The following is a 19,237-nucleotide window of genomic DNA, read 5'->3' as shown; positions in this document are numbered from 1 at the left end:
CAGATCATAGTAAACCATTTGGCACTGACTAACACTCCCTTTCCCCACGCGAGACTTGCTCAAATCATTGAAAATCGAAGGGAGGTGCCAATGGGGTCACACACATGGAGAAAAGACAAAAAGTGTATTGACATCAACAGAAGAGACTACATCAAACTTATCTCAAGGTGTTACTATCACAATAGTTTCCCCTTCTGCGCAATTGTCAAGTGTGTAAGATGAGTGTGTGTATGTATATATGTGTGTGGTGTGTGTGTGTGTGTGTGTGTGTGTGTGTGTGTGTGTGTGTGGTGTGGGTGTGTGTGTGTGTGTGTGTGTGTGTGTGTGTGTGTGTGTGTGTGAATCCACTGCGAGTGAGGAATAGGCCTATGTTTCGTCAAGTCCCCATTGAGTTCACACACAGACTGAGCCAACCCACGAGTCCTTTCACAAAGTGATCGTCACAGTGAGGTGACACTGCCATGGTCTCTAGATTTCCACAGGAAACATCTGTCTACAAAAGGAAGTGGGGGCAAAAGGAATAGTGTTTTTACCGCTAACCTACGTCCGTGGTTAAGTCAGCGGGAGTTTGACCCCGGTGTTGCTGAGAGGGGCGTTGTTTTTTTCTCAGGGTGCGTTGGGCTGGGCGCTCAGGCCATGGTCTCCTTCCCTGGGAGTCTCCTGTCGTTAAACGTGTGCATGTTAATGACCTCCTCCGTCTTGGCAATGACGGGCGGCTGAGGCTTCTGCTTGAGTCGGCGCTGGCACTTCAGAGACACCCGCAGCTCGTCCACCATGGCGCTGCAGAACGACCGCTGCAGAGGACGGGGGGAGAGGGGCAGAGCAGAGCGTTTAGCACGCCAGAGATTCACAACCCTTTTCACATCAAGGAGCCCTCATTTAGTCATGGACCACCATTTAATGAGACTTTGTCTCATACCTAAATCTGGGAATATTTGTATTGTTAGATATGATTTTGTCCAGAATTCCATGACTAACTGTATTGTAGGTAGAGATACCAGTAAAACTATGATCAAATAGTCATTCATCTGCATTCTCTAGTTGTGTTAATTTCTTTTAAAGGAAGTGATGGTGAGGTTTAACAATTTATTTGCCCCTGGTACTCCCTCAAGGACCCCTGGTGGTCCCTGGACCGCAAGTTGAGAACCACTGCTGTATATCACACTGCTCAAACCTGCACAACTGTAGAATGTTGAATATAGCGGATATTTGATCTTTTATTCAATATTGGAGGGATAGAGATTCCTCCCTGACCACAGCTGCATAAAAACAGTGTGGAAACAGGCTGCAATGACAGCTGCATAAAAACAGTGTGGAAACAGGCTGCAATGACAGCTGCATAAAAACAGTGTGGAAACAGGCTACAATGACAGCTGCATAAAAACAGTCTGGAAACAGGCTGCAATGACAGCTGCATAAAAACAGTCTGGAAACAGGCTGCAATGACAGCTGCATAAAAACAGGCTGGAAACAGGCTACAATGACAGCTGCATAAAAACAGTCTGGAAACAGGCTGCAATGACAGCTGCATAAAAACAGTGTGGAAACAGGCTACAATGACAGCTGCATAAAAACAGTCTGGAAACAGGCTGCAATGACAGCTGCATAAAAACAATCTGGAAACAGGCTACAATGACAGCTGCATAAAAACAGTCTGGAAACAGGCTACAATGACAGCTGCATAAAAACAGTCTGGAAACAGGCTACAATGACAGCTGCATAAAAACAGGCTGGAAACAGGCTACAATGACAGCTGCATAAAAACAGTCTGGAAACAGGCTACAATGACAGCTGCATAAAAACAGGCTGGAAACAGGCTGCAATGACAGCTGCATAAAAACAGGCTGGAAACAGGCTGCAATGACAGCTGCATAAAAACAGTCTGGAAACAGGCTACAATGACAGCTGCATAAAAACAGTCTGGAAACAGGCTACAATGACAGCTGCATAAAAACAGTCTGGAAACAGGCTACAATGACAGCTGCATAAAAACAGGCTGGAAACAGGCTACAATGACAGCTGCATAAAAACAGTCTGGAAACAGGCTGCAATGACAGCTGCATAAAAACAGTCTGGAAACAGGCTGCAATGACAGCTGCATAAAAACAGTGTGGAAACAGGCTACAATGACAGCTGCATAAAAACAGTCTGGAAACAGGCTGCAATGACAGCTGCATAAAAACAGTCTGGAAACAGGCTGCAATGACAGCTGCATAAAAACAGGCTGGAAACAGGCTACAATGACAGCTGCATAAAAACAGTCTGGAAACAGGCTGCAATGACAGCTGCATAAAAACAGTGTGGAAACAGGCTACAATGACAGCTGCATAAAAACAGTCTGGAAACAGGCTGCAATGACAGCTGCATAAAAACAGTCTGGAAACAGGCTACAATGACAGCTGCATAAAAACAGTCTGGAAACAGGCTACAATGACAGCTGCATAAAAACAGTCTGGAAACAGGCTACAATGACAGCTGCATAAAAACAGGCTGGAAACAGGCTACAATGACAGCTGCATAAAAACAGTCTGGAAACAGGCTACAATGACAGCTGCATAAAAACAGGCTGGAAACAGGCTGCAATGACAGCTGCATAAAAACAGGCTGGAAACAGGCTGCAATGACAGCTGCATAAAAACAGTCTGGAAACAGGCTACAATGACAGCTGCATAAAAACAGTCTGGAAACAGGCTACAATGACAGCTGCATAAAAACAGTCTGGAAACAGGCTACAATGACAGCTGCATAAAAACAGGCTGGAAACAGGCTACAATGACAGCTGCATAAAAACAGTCTGGAAACAGGCTGCAATGACAGCTGCATAAAAACAGTCTGGAAACAGGCTGCAATGACAGCTGCATAAAAACAGTGTGGAAACAGGCTACAATGACAGCTGCATAAAAACAGTCTGGAAACAGGCTGCAATGACAGCTGCATAAAAACAGTCTGGAAACAGGCTGCAATGACAGCTGCATAAAAACAGGCTGGAAAAAGGCTGCAATGACAGCTGCATAAAAACAGTCTGGAAACAGGCTACAATGACAGCTGCATAAAAACAGTCTGGAAACAGGCTGCAATGACAGCTGCATAAAAACAGTCTGGAAACAGGCTACAATGACAGCTGCATAAAAACAGTCTGGAAACAGGCTACAATGACAGCTGCATAAAAACAGTCTGGAAACAGGCTACAATGACAGCTGCATAAAAACAGGCTGGAAACAGGCTGCAATGACAGCTGCATAAAAACAGTCTGGAAACAGGCTACAATGACAGCTGCATAAAAACAGTCTGGAAACAGGCTACAATGACAGCTGCATAAAAACAGTCTGGAAACAGGCTACAATGACAGCTGCATAAAAACAGGCTGGAAACAGGCTACAATGACAGCTGCATAAAAACAGTCTGGAAACAGGCTGCAATGACAGCTGCATAAAAACAGTCTGGAAACAGGCTGCAATGACAGCTGCATAAAAACAGTGTGGAAACAGGCTACAATGACAGCTGCATAAAAACAGTCTGGAAACAGGCTGCAATGACAGCTGCATAAAAACAGTCTGGAAACAGGCTGCAATGACAGCTGCATAAAAACAGGCTGGAAACAGGCTACAATGACAGCTGCATAAAAACAGTCTGGAAACAGGCTGCAATGACAGCTGCATAAAAACAGTCTGGAAACAGGCTGCAATGACAGCTGCATAAAAACAGTCAGGAAACAGGCTGCAATGACAGCTGCATAAAACAGTCAGGAAACAGGCTGCAATGACAGCTGCATAAAAACAGCCAGGAAACAGGCTGCAATGACAGCTGCATAAAAACAGTCAGGAAACAGGCTGCAATGACAGCTGCATAAAAACAGTCTGGAAACAGGCTGCAATGACAGCTGCATACAAACAGTCAGGAAACAGGCTGCAATGACAGCTGCATAAAAACAGGCTGCAATGGCAATTTTCTGACTGACAGATTTGATCCATTCATTTGCTTGTTCAAGAATGTTTTTTGAAAACAAACCCTTCATTTAAAGGCTTCAAGTTTCCTCGACTATTGAACAGGTGTGGTGGGTCACACTGCCTCAAGGAAGTGCTGCTGTAAATACTAAAATATTTGTATGAGTCTGGGTTTCAGTTGACAGTTTTAGCGTCCCTTCGTGATCTGAATGCGGTTTCAGAACCTTTTTCATGCTGCCAAGGATAATATACTGGGAGGAACACTTGCATGAATTTGGCATGAAAATGGGGGGAAATGCATCGATATTAGGGTTTTTCCTGGCTCAGAATGGGCCTTTTGGGAGTGACTATACGCACGACAGCAAGCACGACTGAAAAAACCTCTTTGGGGGGCCTTTCTATGCAGGAAAAACTCTGGCTCTAGAAAATATTGAATACTGGTATAAAACATTACCATCAGCTTCAGTACAAAATGGGGGTCAGCCTTCATATCTGTCAAACCCAAGTAGAGTGATATGTGTCTAGTATCCACAGTAGCCTATCTCTTACACTGTGCACTGTATGAGAGGTTGTGTTGTTCTTGCATGATGTATGTATTGTGAAAGTCTGTAAACTGCCACTACGTTTCTGCACCAATGTCACCAAGACAAATCCCTATACATACATGTATTTGCTGATTATGGAAATTCATATTCAAAATTCTTGGAGAAGGTGGGAGGGTAAAAGATATGGAAAGAGGGGGGGGGGGGGTGCAGAGAGGGGCAGCGCATACATCTATTATTTCCCTACATGTTTGTGTAAGTGTGTAGGTGTGTTACACACAGACAAATACGTGTAGGTGCAGCCTATGTACAACGTACTTGTGTTTTTCTCCCCCCTCTTACACGCACTTCTCTGACGTGAATGAGATGTTTTGTATACGCGGGGGGGAAAGAAGAATTACAATTTGCAAAATGAAAGAAGAGTGAGGATATGGATGAGGGTGGTGGGGAAAATGAGGGGGGGGGGACTGAAAAGATGGAGATGACAGGGCGGCGGCGGTGGCTGGGAGGAAGAGAAAATGGAAAGGGAGACGCTTGTTGTCAGCATGTAAATTACAAACACCTTGGCTGTCTGGAGGACGTGGCATTTTTCTCATTTGTAAATTATTCGAACGTTGTGACCCAGTCTTGCGCCGTTCTTGATTAATGATAGCTAAGATGTGCGGGTCGACGTCTGCAGCCAGGGGAACCCCCCCCCCTTCCCCCCCGAAATTAATTACTGTTACAACAAAGTAACACGGCACTACGTTGCGTTAATTGTGTAGATGTAAATAATTAAAACGTATTATCAAAAGGACTTTTGCAATTATCCAGAAACATAATTGCAGGAATAAGTACACTAGAATGCATGCATACTCCAAGCTGTAATGAATCATACTGCAATCAGTTCGAAAATAGAACCCTGAAAGAACAGTATGAAATATATTCACTCCTGGCTACATAACTAAATAGAGGCTGCAAATATGCTGCGTTGTATGCACGGTGAACGTTTCCATTTTTCAGACAAATCACCTAATTAAATTCCTGCACCTGCAAAAAGAAAAAGAAATATACAGGTATACAAAAATATATGCAAAGATGTACTGCATTATGTATGAGCTGTCCAGTGGTAAATCTGTCTTTAGTTTAGTTTAGTTTAGAAGTTTGTTTTAAGCAACAATAGAGATAGAAGGTCAAATGTGCTGGAGGAGTCAAAGAAACCCAATTGAAATGCTCCAAAACAAATGAAAAAGGCAGAAAATGTTTAATAGAAACATCAAGCCTCAAGTGAAAGAAAGCATGCATCACAAAGCAAACTAGCCTCTGTACCTTCTCCAGCTGGGCGTTCTGTTTGGATTTGTAAAGCACCTCGCCGACGGCCACGAACACGGAGAGCACCAGGCCGGCCGCCAGCACGATGAAGATCCCCCCGATGTTCTGCACGCCCAGAGCACTGGCCTCCTTGCTCTCCTCCTCGGGACAGCCATTACCTCGCCACCACTTCTCCTTCATCATGTGCAGCTTGCCCTCCTCCTGCAGCTGCAGAATGGCTATGGTGATCTTGTCCCTGTATGGGGAACCTGCGGGGACCCAAACAAACACCAGACCCGTGGATATGAATAATAGCCAAATATGGATCAACGGATTATGCCTGGCTGGCACAAGTCATTGTTGAGTGGATATACAGTAGCCGGTGCTGCTGGTGGGTGTATGAAACAAGTCGTGGGCTTGCATGTGATCATAACCTGTCATGCTATTGTCAGCTGCTTAGAAGGACTTTTTCGTAAGTCCTTTTCCAGATCCTGCTAATCCCTATATTCAAAGACTCGTTCCAAAATTCTCACTCCTCTCTGCAGCGTGAGTTGCAATGCAGAGGGAGCTGGCAGCAAAGACTTGGCTGTGTGTATGTAGAAGCAGCTGCTGGAGCGGGAGCGCGTGCACGCATAACGCCACAAATAGTGCGGGTAACAAACAGGGCGGCCCAGTGGGGCGCACATTGTGTGGGTTTACATGACGTGTGTGTCGTGCGTTCCTGTGTTTGGGATTACGCTTGCATATCTGCGCGAGATAAGGTTGTTCTATCAGTGTGTGTGTTTTTTCATGTTAATGCCGTGATGAGCCCCCAAATCCATCGACAGAGGGAGGATGCTAGAATTAGCGACAGCGCATTAGCACGCAGCGGGTGCCGCCATGATCAAAGGAGGAGTAATTGTCACAAAGTGCCAGAGCGGGGTTCGTGCGTCCCATTCAGACATACACAGCACAAGGCCCGGGCCACCGCCTGCCCACTCTGCCCCCCCGACCAAGCCCAGAGAGATTAATGCTTACTGTGAGTGTTCATGTTTCATTCATAGAAGCCTGCTTTAAAAGCGTGTTAGTGTATTTATGTGATTATTATGTGCGCAGTGCGGGCCTGCCTGTGCTCTTACATTTACATTTTAGGCACTTAGCTGATAAATTAAAATAGATGCAAGAGTAGGAGGAGGTTAAATTCTTAGTTTGCCAACAGTACATGTGAGCACAAGTAAGGAGTGCAAACGGCCAAAGCCACAACTCCAAGATAATATACAGTGCAGGGTTCCCACGGTCATGGAAAATCAGGAAAAGTCATTGAATTTCAAAATCTGGTTTTCCAGGACAGGAAAAGTCATGGAAGTAGTAAAATCCTCATGGAATTCACTCATTCATTATATTGGATTTTAGTGCTTTCTCTATTTGTTAATACATGTTTTATGGATTTATTTATAGCTTCTATGTAATGTCACCGACTGACTCCAAATGGAAAAGTTTCAAAATTGTATCCATGAAAATGTGTGGGAACCCTGAATATACACAAACAGTATAGCTAATGGTACATAAATAGGGATATTGTGTGTCCCTAGAATGTTTTTTCTTTTAGAATAGGTTTATAACAGAAAAAGTTTTATGAGCACAGGGGTATTTTGTACTTTGACTCTGGATGGAAATGGTAAAAGCACTGAATATGGCTGTAGGTAGCAGGGGGAATCAGCCTGTTGTTCACATGAAGTCTTCCCTGTCAGATCATTTGCTCTCCTCTCATCTATCATGTATCTACTGCCATCCATCAGCCTTTCATCTTCCTGCCTGTACATATTTAGATTGACAAAGGAGACATTCAGCCAGCATTGAAAATCACAGCGGCTTCTTGCACAGCACAACTGTGCTTGTTTCTTTGTTCATAAACTGTGTGACCTGGGCTTTTTCTTTGTTAAAGTCTACCTGTCTGTATGGTCTGTATGGTGCATGCGTGTGTGCATGCATGTTAATATGTACTAGGGCTGAGCAATATGGGCAAAATCAAATATCACAATATTTTTGACCAAATACCTCGGTATCGGTATTGCAACTACATTGTACAGGGATGACTATTGGTGCTTTCACAAAATAGTTACACAATGAGATTTTTGATACAACTAATAGAACCGTTCAGAAAATGACATCAGTTTATTGTAATGCAGCCTTTAAAACCAGGAAAAGACAACACTTATGCCATACACATGCCATATCACGATATTACAATATCCAAAATCTATAACGATATCTCGTCTCATCACGTTACCGATGCAATATTGATATATTGCCCATTTGTGAGTGTGTTGAACTAAAGACAATGACCCGAAGGACACAATGTGCACAATACGTGCATGTACAACATGCACTGTTCTGCATATGTAGTCGTGTACGTGCGTACGTGCATGTGCATGATTGTGCGCGTGCATGATTGTGCGTGTGCATGATTGTGCGCGTGCACGTACGCGTGCGTGGGGCATATGCACGCTTCATTTGAAGATGAGGGATCTATCAAGTGTCTGAGTCCCCTGATCCTCGCTGCGCTCATATTTCACATGATTAATGATGGCCTAACAAAGCAGGCCTTGGATAAATGCTAATAGGATGGCTCCTTAGAGAGGAGGATATGGAGAGAGGAGCACGGGCGAAGGGAAAAGCGCTGCGCTTGACACACACTGTGCATACACAACTACCTGACAGATGTTGAACACCAGCGGACATCCGTCACTCCCACACTGTCTGCCTTCAATATTAATGTGATCACTGTTTAAGTCGAGGGCTGTACGGACGACGCCGATGCGTTTTGGGAATAGGCCGTGTGTGAACGCCGACAGGCGCTAAAAGGTTAGGACTTATTATTATATGGCTCGATTGGGGTTTATCGCTGTAACTGCCCTGTGGGGAATGAGCAGCTAAACACGCTTTAGCGGGCCAAAAGGTACGAGTTAAGGGTTACTAAATGATTGACGTTCACACATGGTTTCCATAGTGTTTGGGATAGGATGCATGGTTTCCATAGTGTTTGGGGTAGGATGCATGGTTTCCATAGTGTTTGGGGTAGGATGCATGGTTTCCATAGTGTTTGGGGTAGGATGCATGGTTTCCATAGTGTTTGGGATAGGATGCATGGTTTCCATAGTGTTTGGGATAGGATGCATGGTTTCCATAGTGTTTGGGATAGGATGCATGGTTTCCATAGTGTTTGGGATAGGATGCATGGTTTCCATAGTGTTTGGGATAGGATGCATGGTTTCCATAGTGTTTGGGAGAGGACGCATGGATTCCATAGTGTTTGGGATAGGATGCATGGTTTGTTTCCATAGGGTTTGGGAGAGGACACATGGATTCCATAGTGTTTGGGATAAGACGCATGGTTTCCATAGTGTTTGGGATAGGATGCATGGTTTCCATAGTGTTTGGGATAACACGCATGGTTTCCATAGTGTTTGGGATAGGATGCATGGTTTCCATAGTGTTTGGGATAGGATGCATGGATTCCATAGTGTTTGGGATAGGATGCATGGTTTCCATAGTGTTTGGGATAGGATGCATGGTTTCCATAGTGTTTGGGATAGGATGCATGGTTTCCATAGTGTTTGGGAGAGGACGCATGGTTTCCATAGTGTTTGGGATAAGATGCATGGTTTCCATAGTGTTTGGGAGAGGACGCATGGTTTCCATAGTGTTTGGGATAAGATGCATGGTTTCCATAGTGTTTGGGATAGGATGCGGGAAGATTCTTCCGTGAGGATTGCTGGCATGAAAATAGAACTCATTATAGATTCATGAAGTAATTAGCCTAGCTATCTTAAGACCTTTTCCTCTCACAGTAGTAACATTTTAGAGGATTTAATCAGCTCAATTTCTCAAATACTGAGCAATGAACCTCAGGATTATAGATGAAAATTATTCAGTGAGTAACAAGAACTTTGAGAACAGGCTTAAAAAAAAATCATATATCGCATATATCGCTCCCTAATTAAAGCTATTTGGGATATATTTGGTCCTATATATTTGGTGGTGTTTACCTCACTGTCGGAATGAAAAAGATGACCTGATCCACGTTCCGGCTCTCTGTGTCCATTTCAAGGTCATTACGGAACCGCAGCGGGGCTATATTTCAGAGTATCGCCTCAACTTTGTTACAGCAGCGGCAATCACGGCATCCCCACAGAATCCATAACTGCCCCGTCCTCATCAGCGATAGGCAGGTCCAGATGTGGATGGCGAGAATTAATCTGCCATATTTTGATGGCCTTCATATCGCTGATGATAGATGCGGCCATTACAGCGCCTTGCAGTGGTCTCTGCGGCCTCGTAACGGCCGCGCTGACCTCAGTGACGCCGGGATTGGAACCATCAGCAGCTTTGGGCCAGGCTCCCCTGGAAGTGGCAGTGATGTGAGCCGCACACATTCATTTCCCTGCTTTGTATGCTGCTAAATTGTTGACATCATGCAGGAAACGTGGAATGTATGATAGATCCTGAAATGCCAAATGAAAAAAAGAGAGAGAAAAAACAGTACTGTTGACGTTTTTAGCTCCTCTGTCTCTGCTTTGAAATGTCAAACATCACAATACTAACTCACGACAAGACCTGGGTCAACTATGTAGTTTGTAAACAATTCTTGGTGCTAGTTTACTACTCCTGGATTTGTGTGGTTTAAAAGTGCAATTCAGACAGCGTCAGGGAAGTTGCATGTCACTGGGAATTGCACTAAATCAACTTTCAACTCGCTTTCTCTATTGTTTCGCTGTTTTGCACTCACAATATTGTTGTATGGGAGGAAGTTAAAACGTAGCATTAAAAGTTCTGCTTCTGCATCTTAAAAGGTCTGCCTCTTAAAAGGATTCTCCACTTTTTCGGGAGTTTAGCTCATTTGCCGCATCCCCCCCACATAACATAGCCCGCACTACTTTCCAAACATGGCCGCCAACCTCTTTTCCTTCCAAAAAGACAGATTATGTGCATTTTAATATTTCATTGTGCGGCGAGTACCCGAAGCACATGTATTTTGGCACCGTGAGATGTGTGTTTTGGCAGATTTTTAACAGCTGTACCATTACCCTACCCGCTAAAGTGAGCGGACAGTGCCGGTAAGGCATGGTGTATCTTGGTTATGTGGGGTGGATGTGGCAAATGAGCTAAACTCCCGAGAAAGTGGAGTATCCCTTTAACACTGAAAATAAGCCCATAAGGAGATCATTAGGGGGAAGGAATGGGTCTTCCTTCTTGCTACTGCAGAGCTTAAATGGTGCAAGTTGATTGAGCCTAGGGCACACTTTAACCTTCTCCATCAATTCAGCCTCTTCAGCCATTCTCTTGTCATTAAGCTGGATCCTTTAAGGCTCATTCTGTCCCACTGTTACAACCGTGACCCCATCAATCAACACACGCTCACATCATATCCACCCCCCACTCCCTGTAGCACTTCATATGCTTCATAACACAGCAGGTGGTGTTATACTGAATTCTGCATCCCTGCTGAGAATTGCATCCCCACCATATTTTGGGCTGTTTTGATTTAAAAACAGGGGATTGCAAATCTCGGCAGGTACAAACCACGGAGCTTTGCATCCCCATTTTTAAGCACCAATGTTGGCCTCTATGAGCCAGGAGAGACCCCCAGGCCTGGAGGTCACCTTTACCCAGATCTTAAGCACCAAAGTTGTCCTCCATGAGTCACGACAGATCCCCAGCCTTGGAGGTCACCTTTTCCCGGATTTTAAGCACCAAAGTTGGCCTCCACGAGCCACGACAGACCCCCAGGCTTGGAGGTCACCTCTTCCTGGATTTTAAGCACCAAAGTCGGCCTCCAGGATCCAGGAGAGTGCACCCTCCACCTCACTTCTACTCCGATTTAAGTAAAAACACTCCAAAATATGGTGAAATAACGTTCATAACTATATATGTCAGTCAGATCATTTCTCATCATCGATGAACAGGTGAACACCCACAAAAAGATTTTACATTTTTAAACAGTACGTTGCAGTAGAAATCATTACAATGTGCCCCTGCGAGGTGGAGATGCAGAATTCGGCATAACACCTGCAACATAGAGGTTTGAGGTTGTTTACCCATCGGTGTTCCAACTCCGTAGGCCTTGGAGTCGATGAGGCCCCCGACCTGTGTGAGGTTGCAGTTACGCTGGGTGACGAACTCGATGGTGGTGGACTCCATGAGGAAGGCGTAGTCGGAGGTGAGGACGCGCTGGATGCCTTCGTCCACGTTCTTCACGATCACTGAGTGCTTCCTGCTGTTCATGAACTCCCACATCTTGTCATAGGTGGAGATCTTGGTCTTCTGCAAGCAACCAGAGAATAGAGGGACTGAGACTGTTTTTGGTGTTTTAGAAAATCTCTCCGTCCACACGAGAACGCAAAGACGATTAAAACAGTATTATGGCTCATTTCCACCACATATAACAGCACAGTACAGCTCTACTCGACCTGGTCTTACTCGTCTCTACTTGATATAGACTCTGTTTCCATAGCAAGTTTACTCGCCTCCGCCCACACCTGGTCGTCATAGCGACCGCATATCTGCCCTCCGCCCATAGCCGAAGTAGGCTATAATGTATAACGTTAAAATTAAATCCATACACAGAACTTTTAAACTGTTTATGAAATACTGGTGCCTCTAAATGACCTACAGTGTACATGGGCAAATGTGACAATCGGCTAGGAGAATGGATATCACTTTGTTGTTACTCAAACTCACATGCATGCACTGCGCGGGGGACAGGAGTTGCGCTACAGGGAGAAGGGAAACCTCTACCCCGGCGGCCTCTCACCAGGCAAGACCGCGGCTTCACTAAACCCCCGCCTCCGGCCTAGCGGAGCCAAGCCAAGCGGCTTCCCGAGGAGCGGACTTTTTCTCTCTCAAAACAATTAAAAACCACCGTCATGTTAAAGCTGAGCAAGGATATCGATTTTATTTCAGCAACACAAAAGACTGATGGAAATAACATTAACAGAAGAGAAGGTAAGCCCCACTAAACTGGTATCCAGCATTGACAGTCAGTAGATACAGTAAACATAATTCTGCCTGACCAATCAGTCGTCTGCAGTGTTTTCACGTCACCGTATGGTACCGGGTTCACAGCGCTGGAACATCAACAAAGCAGGGACCAAAACTAGCACGACTCAACCCCGACTCAACCCGGGCTGTCCACGTTTTTGATCGGTGGAATGAGACAAAAAAGCGAGATGAGCTGGGCGGGGCCGCGCTGATACCAGCGGTGGAAATGGGCCATTAGTCCCTATTGCAGGGTGCGGGTGCCACACCCACTGCCGGGGTTGGTCGCTCAAAGAGTGGAAAATAGTTCAACTTGAGCGGCTAAGATCTACGCTCACTTCTCACAAGACAAATCAGCACTGCTTTGGTTGCCTGGCAACAAACTGAGCACTCCACTTAGTTTCTGGCACTTTTCTTCAAAAGCGAGGCGGATCACGGATTTCAAACAGAAAGGCTTGTTACACAGCAAGAGCGATGCGAATATACAGCACAGAATTGCGATCTGAATTTTTACCCACCTGTTAATCACAGCAACAGATGTGTACACGTCGGAAGTGAATTTCTGAAAAATCGACCTTGGTCCGAAAAAATAAATGCCGCAATAATAACACTCAGCGAAACTTCACCGTTGGTATGCACAGTTGCATTGACTGATATAGGTTCAAAAAATATTATTGACGTGCGAATTAATCGCACGAAAATAACGCTCCCAGTGTGTAAGGACCTGAAGAGTAAAGTAAGAGAAATACAGCAAGGTTGACTTATAAACATGTAATTAAAGCTAACAGTAACCTAACTTACCCATAAGGTAGTAAGCTCATAGATTCCTGACACATGCTCAATACAAATAAAACAGCAATTGCCATGCACAAGTTGAGGTTATGATGTCAGCGTCTTCAAAAATCTGTTTTACCTGTCCACACCAATACAGGAAAACAGAGTTTTGAAAGATCTCCACGTCGGGCATTATTTTCCAAAATGTCAGTTTTCAGTGACCTAAAACAGCATGTGGATGAAAGGCCAAAACGTATAGATTTTTTTTCTTCAAAAATACCCATGTACATGTGGACAAGGCCTAAAGGCACACCGAGTGTTAGATGATGTCACCGATGATGTCAGCGAGGATGATGTCACCAATGATGTCAACAGTGATGATGCCACGTCAACAGTGATGATGTCATCATTGATGATGTCACTGAAGATGTATGTTTTAATGATGTCACTGATGATGTCACACTTGACATATGTCACTGTTGAAGGTTATAAGAATCAGCTTCCCGCGGTCAGATCGTAGTACCAGCAACAGTAAGTGTCTGCACATGGTCCACTAGCCTGCCACAGTACGATCTGTACCATCATATAGAGAATGGCTGATACAACTGCACCCAACTACCTTCACAAGCTGATAGCGTACGTGAAGACCCTAAAAGGGGTTATACTCACTGCAGAAATACTCATCAGCTTCATCATCTTCATTTGCTATGTTGTATCGCCCCTCCCAGGCTACTCTTTGGTGCCCATTTCAGACATGCTTTTCGCCATGGCCTTCTTCTGCATCTTCATGATGGAGATGGATAAGCGGATCCAAGTGATCAACTGGGTCTATATTGATATTTTCCGTGCTGTCATGGGTGCTGCCCTGTACTTCATTATCTCTCTGGCCACTATGATAGAAGGAGAAGCCGCTCTCATCACAGGCGGCGTGATAGGTGTGTTCACTGTTTGGCTGTTTGGCTATGATGCCTACATCATCTTTGAGCAGGCAACAGCTTCCACTGGCGACAGAAAGCAGCAGCAGCTGCTTCCACTGACGACAGAAAGCAGCAGTTAACAGCTTCCACTGACGACAGAAACCAGCTGCTTCCACTGACGACAGAAACCAGCAGGTAACAGCTTCCACTGACGACAGAAACCAGCAGGTAACAGCTTCCACTGACGACAGAAACCAGCAGGTAACAGCTTCCACTGACGACAGAAAGCAGCAGGCCACAGCTTCCACTGACGACAGAAAGCAGCAGGCCACAGCTTCCACTGACGACAGAAAGCAGCAGGTAACAGCTTCCACTGACGACAGAAACCAGCAGGTAACAGCTTCCACTGACGACAGAAAGCAGCAGGTAACAGCTTCCACTGACGACAGAAACCAGCAGGCCACAGCTTCCACTGACGACAGAAAGCAGCAGGTAACAGCTTCCACTGACGACAGAAAGCAGCAGGTAACAGCTTCCACTGACGACAGAAAGCAGCAGGTAACAGCTTCCACTGACGACAGAAACCAGCAGGTAACAGCTTCCACTGACGACAGAAAGCAGCAGGTAACAGCTTCCACTGACGACAGAAAGCAGCAGGCCACAGCTTCCACTGACGACAGAAACCAGCAGGTAACAGCTTCCACTGACGACAGAAAGCAGCAGGTAACAGCTTCCACTGACGACAGAAAGCAGCAGGTAACAGCTTCCACTGACGACAGAAAGCAGCAGGTAAAAGCTTCCACTGACGACAGAAACCAGCAGGCCAGCTTCCACTGACGACAGAAGTTCAGTGCCTGGAAGCTAGTGAAGGCTCTGTCTAAACTGCAGAGGTTAGACTTTGGGCTGGAGAGAAGGTCGGCTGAGTTGGATCTGAGGGACCGAGAGGGTTGGTTAGGAGGAGAGGAGTTCTGAGATAAGAGGAGAGAGGAGAGGCAGCGCTGTTTAAATGCCTGGAGCTGCCTGTGGTCAAGTCGGCCATTACCTCTCAACCTGCACACGGCATCCAGAAAAAGGGCACATCTTTTACCGGCCTGTAACACAGCAGGACCGGGGGGCTTCTGTTCTGGAGCCCATGCAGCTGGGCAGCGTTCATGTCACCCCAGAGGGGACCGGGGGGCTTCTGTTCTGGAGCCCATGCAGCTGGGCAGCGTTCATGTCACCCCAGAGGAGACGCGCTGTTTCTCTGAGAAGGTTAGGGACTTTGATCAGACAGACGGTGGCTCGTCTCGTTGCCCAACAGTGCTGGTTTAAGGAGTGGCCATGGATGAGTCACTTTGTACCCCACCTTGAAGGCGTCTGAAAAGTTGGATCACTATCTACAGACCAGCTCTGTTCCCTCCCAGTCTACAGACCAGCTCTGTTCCCTCCCAGTCTACAGACCAGCTCTGTTCCCTCCCAGTCTACAGACCAGCTCTGTTCCCTCCCAGTCTACAGACCAGCTCTGTTCCCTCCCAGTCTGCAGACCAGCTCTGTTCCCTCCCAGTCTACAGACCAGCTCTGTTCCCTCCCAGTCTGCAGACCAGCTCTGTTCCCTCCCAGTCTACAGACCAGCTCTGTTCCCTCCCAGTCTACAGACCAGCTCTGTTCCCTCCCAGTCTACAGACCAGCTCTGTTCCCTCCCAGTCTGCAGACCAGCTCTGTTCCCTCCCAGTCTGCAGACCAGCTCTGTTCCCTCCCAGTCTACAGACCAGCTCGGTTCCCAAACAGTCTACAGACCAACAGACCAGCTCTGTTCCCTCCCAGTCTACAGACCAGCTCTCTACCCTCCCAGTCTACAGACCAGCTCTGTTCCCTCCCAGTCTGCAGACCAGCTCTGTTCCCTCCCAGTCTGCAGACCAGCTCTGTACCCTCCAAGTTTGGCTCCCAGTCTGCCAACTTTGGGCCGACGAGCCCCCAGGGTGCTAGCCCTTCAGCATACTGCCCAAACTGTTGGCGGCCAGCCTCCACACTATAGACGTTATAATGATGTCACTGATGACGTCACACTTGACATATGATGTCACTGTTGAAGGTTATAAGAATCAGCTCTGACAGCTTCATGCGGTCGGGAGAGGAAGGAAGGAAGAGAATGTAGGGAAACAGTGGATGGATAAATCCAGGAGGAGGCGGTAATGCAACATAAAGGATGCCAACTGCCATAAAACACCACAGAAGAGGAAGAAGAAGCTTCACGCAGCCAGATGGTAAGATCAGCAACAGCCAGTCTACATCTATTCTTCACTCTTGCCTGCAAGTTTCCCTGTTAACAGTTCCTTGTTACCAAGCATCAAGTGTGTCAAGTGTCTTCCATCCAACACCAAGAGCGACGAGAATAAACAGCACAAGATTGTGAGGCAAATTTTGACCCACCTGCCACAGCAACACATGCGTACAATGCATGGTTGGATTGACTGGATATAGGTTTGAAAAATATTATTCAGGTGCAAATTAATCACCCAGCACCTCCGCAGGGGAGGAGGGGACCTTACCTTGAAGAAGGTCATGGTGGAACCATCCTCCACCACGCCATACAGAATCTTGGTTTGCTTGGCCAGGTCGTCGGCTGAGTCTATGGGCGACTCCATCCTCTCCACAGTGAGGAAGGCGGCCAGGTTGGCCGTATAGGAGGAAATGATGATGAGGGTGAAGAACCACCAGATGCCTCCTACTATTCGAGTCGACAGGGCCTTGGGCATGAGCTCTGAGCCTGGGGCGAGGGAGGTGGAAGAAGTGAACATTACACTGCAAAAAGTAAGTACACCTAGCAAGTGGTAATTCTGTTGTAAAATCAGATTTTTATTGAACGGCGTAAAAAAATAAAGAAAAAGAAAAAACATAGAAGATGAGATAGTTTCACTTCTTTTGAAAAGTAGCTGAACCTGTTACAGTCACCTTCTTAATATCTTGAAATGAGGGAGATTACTCCACTTATTTCAGGATGGTGCCATTTGGGGAAAAACTCAAAACAAGATGATTAATCAAGTGAAATCATCTGGTCTCAGTCACAATTTATTCCATTAAGTCACACAGGAGATAGACCAAAGCACTAGCACAGACTTTTTCATACTTTTCACAGACTATAGGATCAGGTTTCACTCATTCAACTTACCATCTCTACAAATCAATCTGACCAAATCATCTCTACAAATCAATCTGACCAAATCAAGACATTCAATATCATTCATCAACAACAGTGTGGAGAAGTGACAGGCTGGTTGGGCCAGAGAGTCATGTACCCAAGGTAACCTCACATCCTGACTCCCCACCCCACTGACCTCTAGGTGCCGATAGGCCGAGGGCAAGAGGAGAGGACACTGGGTAGTGTAGTGTGTCATTGTAAGATGAATGGACTATAATTACTGTCATAAACTGCATGTTGGAATACATAGTTGACATTAGAAAATGTCACTACTGTTATTTTGTGATCTTCACTATATGTGTGCTATGGTTGATTGATAGCAACATTGATGTAACTCTAATTTGCCACATATTGATATACATACATGTTATAAATGTGCTATTAAGTTTTTAAATGGTATGTGGACTGTTCAGACCTATCTCTAACATCAGCCACAGTATTATGTTTACTTGCACTAATACAGTATAGTTGTATTTTGTTACTGTGAGCGGAGTTATTTTTACAACAATGATTAAACTAAAAATCCCTGACATGCACATTCTCTATCTTCCTAGCAGTGGACTGCAGAGGTCTCTCTCTGTTGCCGCTGGCTCTGCTAAAAGCAGCCAGCCCTCAGAGACAGTGGGATGCAGAGCGCTCCAGCGCCACAGGCGGAGGCAACTACCTTGCTGCATGAGAGCCCCAACTCCAAACCAGAAACTATTGAGCAGCGTAAAATTGTTTTCCACTACGTCCGAGTCTGGGTTGCATGGATGTGGGTTGTACCACTCGTACGGGCTAAACCTGTAAAGGAGAGAGCACAAAGACAGATACATCAGCACAGGTTCCTGGCAGAGATGGCAAATAAAACAACGCCAAGTGAATCATATTTGATACATATTTCATAATGAGTTTTTCAGACCTCTACATTGTCAGTGTGTGATCATTAGTTTTACTGAAAACCCCGATGAATCAGATACATACAATGCCTAACTCTAACCACCAGGGGGCAGAAGGCATGCACCAAGGAACCATCAATTGCTTGTTTTCAGGTGTCAATGGGGGAGACCATTGATCATTGGCTTGTTACCATGTGATCATGCTGGAGGGCAACCAGCAGCAGGCTACATAAGAAGCGATAGGAAACCACCAGCAAAATTGGACAAGTTGCTGGAACAATGGCTTCTCTTCATTGTATATGAATGTTGGATCATATCCTATGTTTTGCCATCTTCTGGTGATACCTGCAGCATGGAGCGGTATCCAACCTTCTTGCATACTCGCTTTACTCCATTCTCCATAGTAGCTCTGGAGAGCTGCCCTCCAGCGACGTCATCGCAATCACCGGGTTGCAAACAAGCTATGAGACATCCAAAATGGACGTCATGTGACCAAAATGTAGTTTTGTGCAGTTTTGCATTAAGTTCAATACTTCAATAGGAATATACTTAATTGATGCAATGTATAATTACCGGTACTTAAAATTTTCTAAATTATTGTATAGTACAATTGTGTAAAATATGTGTCTATCAAATTAGATACAGTTGGTATATAAGGTAATCTACCATTAAATCTGCCATTGACATTCTTTTTCAA

At 45.5% G+C, this 19,237-nt stretch overlaps 1 protein-coding gene across 2 annotated transcripts in view; it reads right to left on the bottom strand.

Annotated features, from left to right (window-relative positions):
* Positions 1–629: 629 nt before the first annotated feature.
* Positions 630–19,237, bottom strand: part of LOC310782097 (glutamate receptor ionotropic, kainate 2) — a gene marked incomplete at both ends in the record, with an annotated part of 89,338 nt that continues 70,730 nt past the window's right edge. For both annotated transcript variants that reach the window (XM_083642776.1, XM_083642777.1), the window contains 5 exons: positions 630–794; positions 5,795–6,045; positions 11,854–12,079; positions 17,013–17,230; positions 18,327–18,445. In XM_083642776.1, the coding sequence (XP_083498902.1) occupies positions 630–794; positions 5,795–6,045; positions 11,854–12,079; positions 17,013–17,230; positions 18,327–18,445 (979 nt within the window). The remainder of the gene's footprint in view (positions 795–5,794; positions 6,046–11,853; positions 12,080–17,012; positions 17,231–18,326; positions 18,446–19,237) is intronic.

The sequence above is a fragment of the Poromitra crassiceps genome (genome assembly GCF_964638095.1).
Source record: "Poromitra crassiceps genome assembly, chromosome: 9".
Taxonomy (NCBI): domain Eukaryota; kingdom Metazoa; phylum Chordata; class Actinopteri; order Beryciformes; family Melamphaidae; genus Poromitra; species Poromitra crassiceps.
The sequence above is the reverse complement of the archived record's forward strand: the minus strand, read 5'-3'. Positions and strand labels throughout refer to the sequence as shown.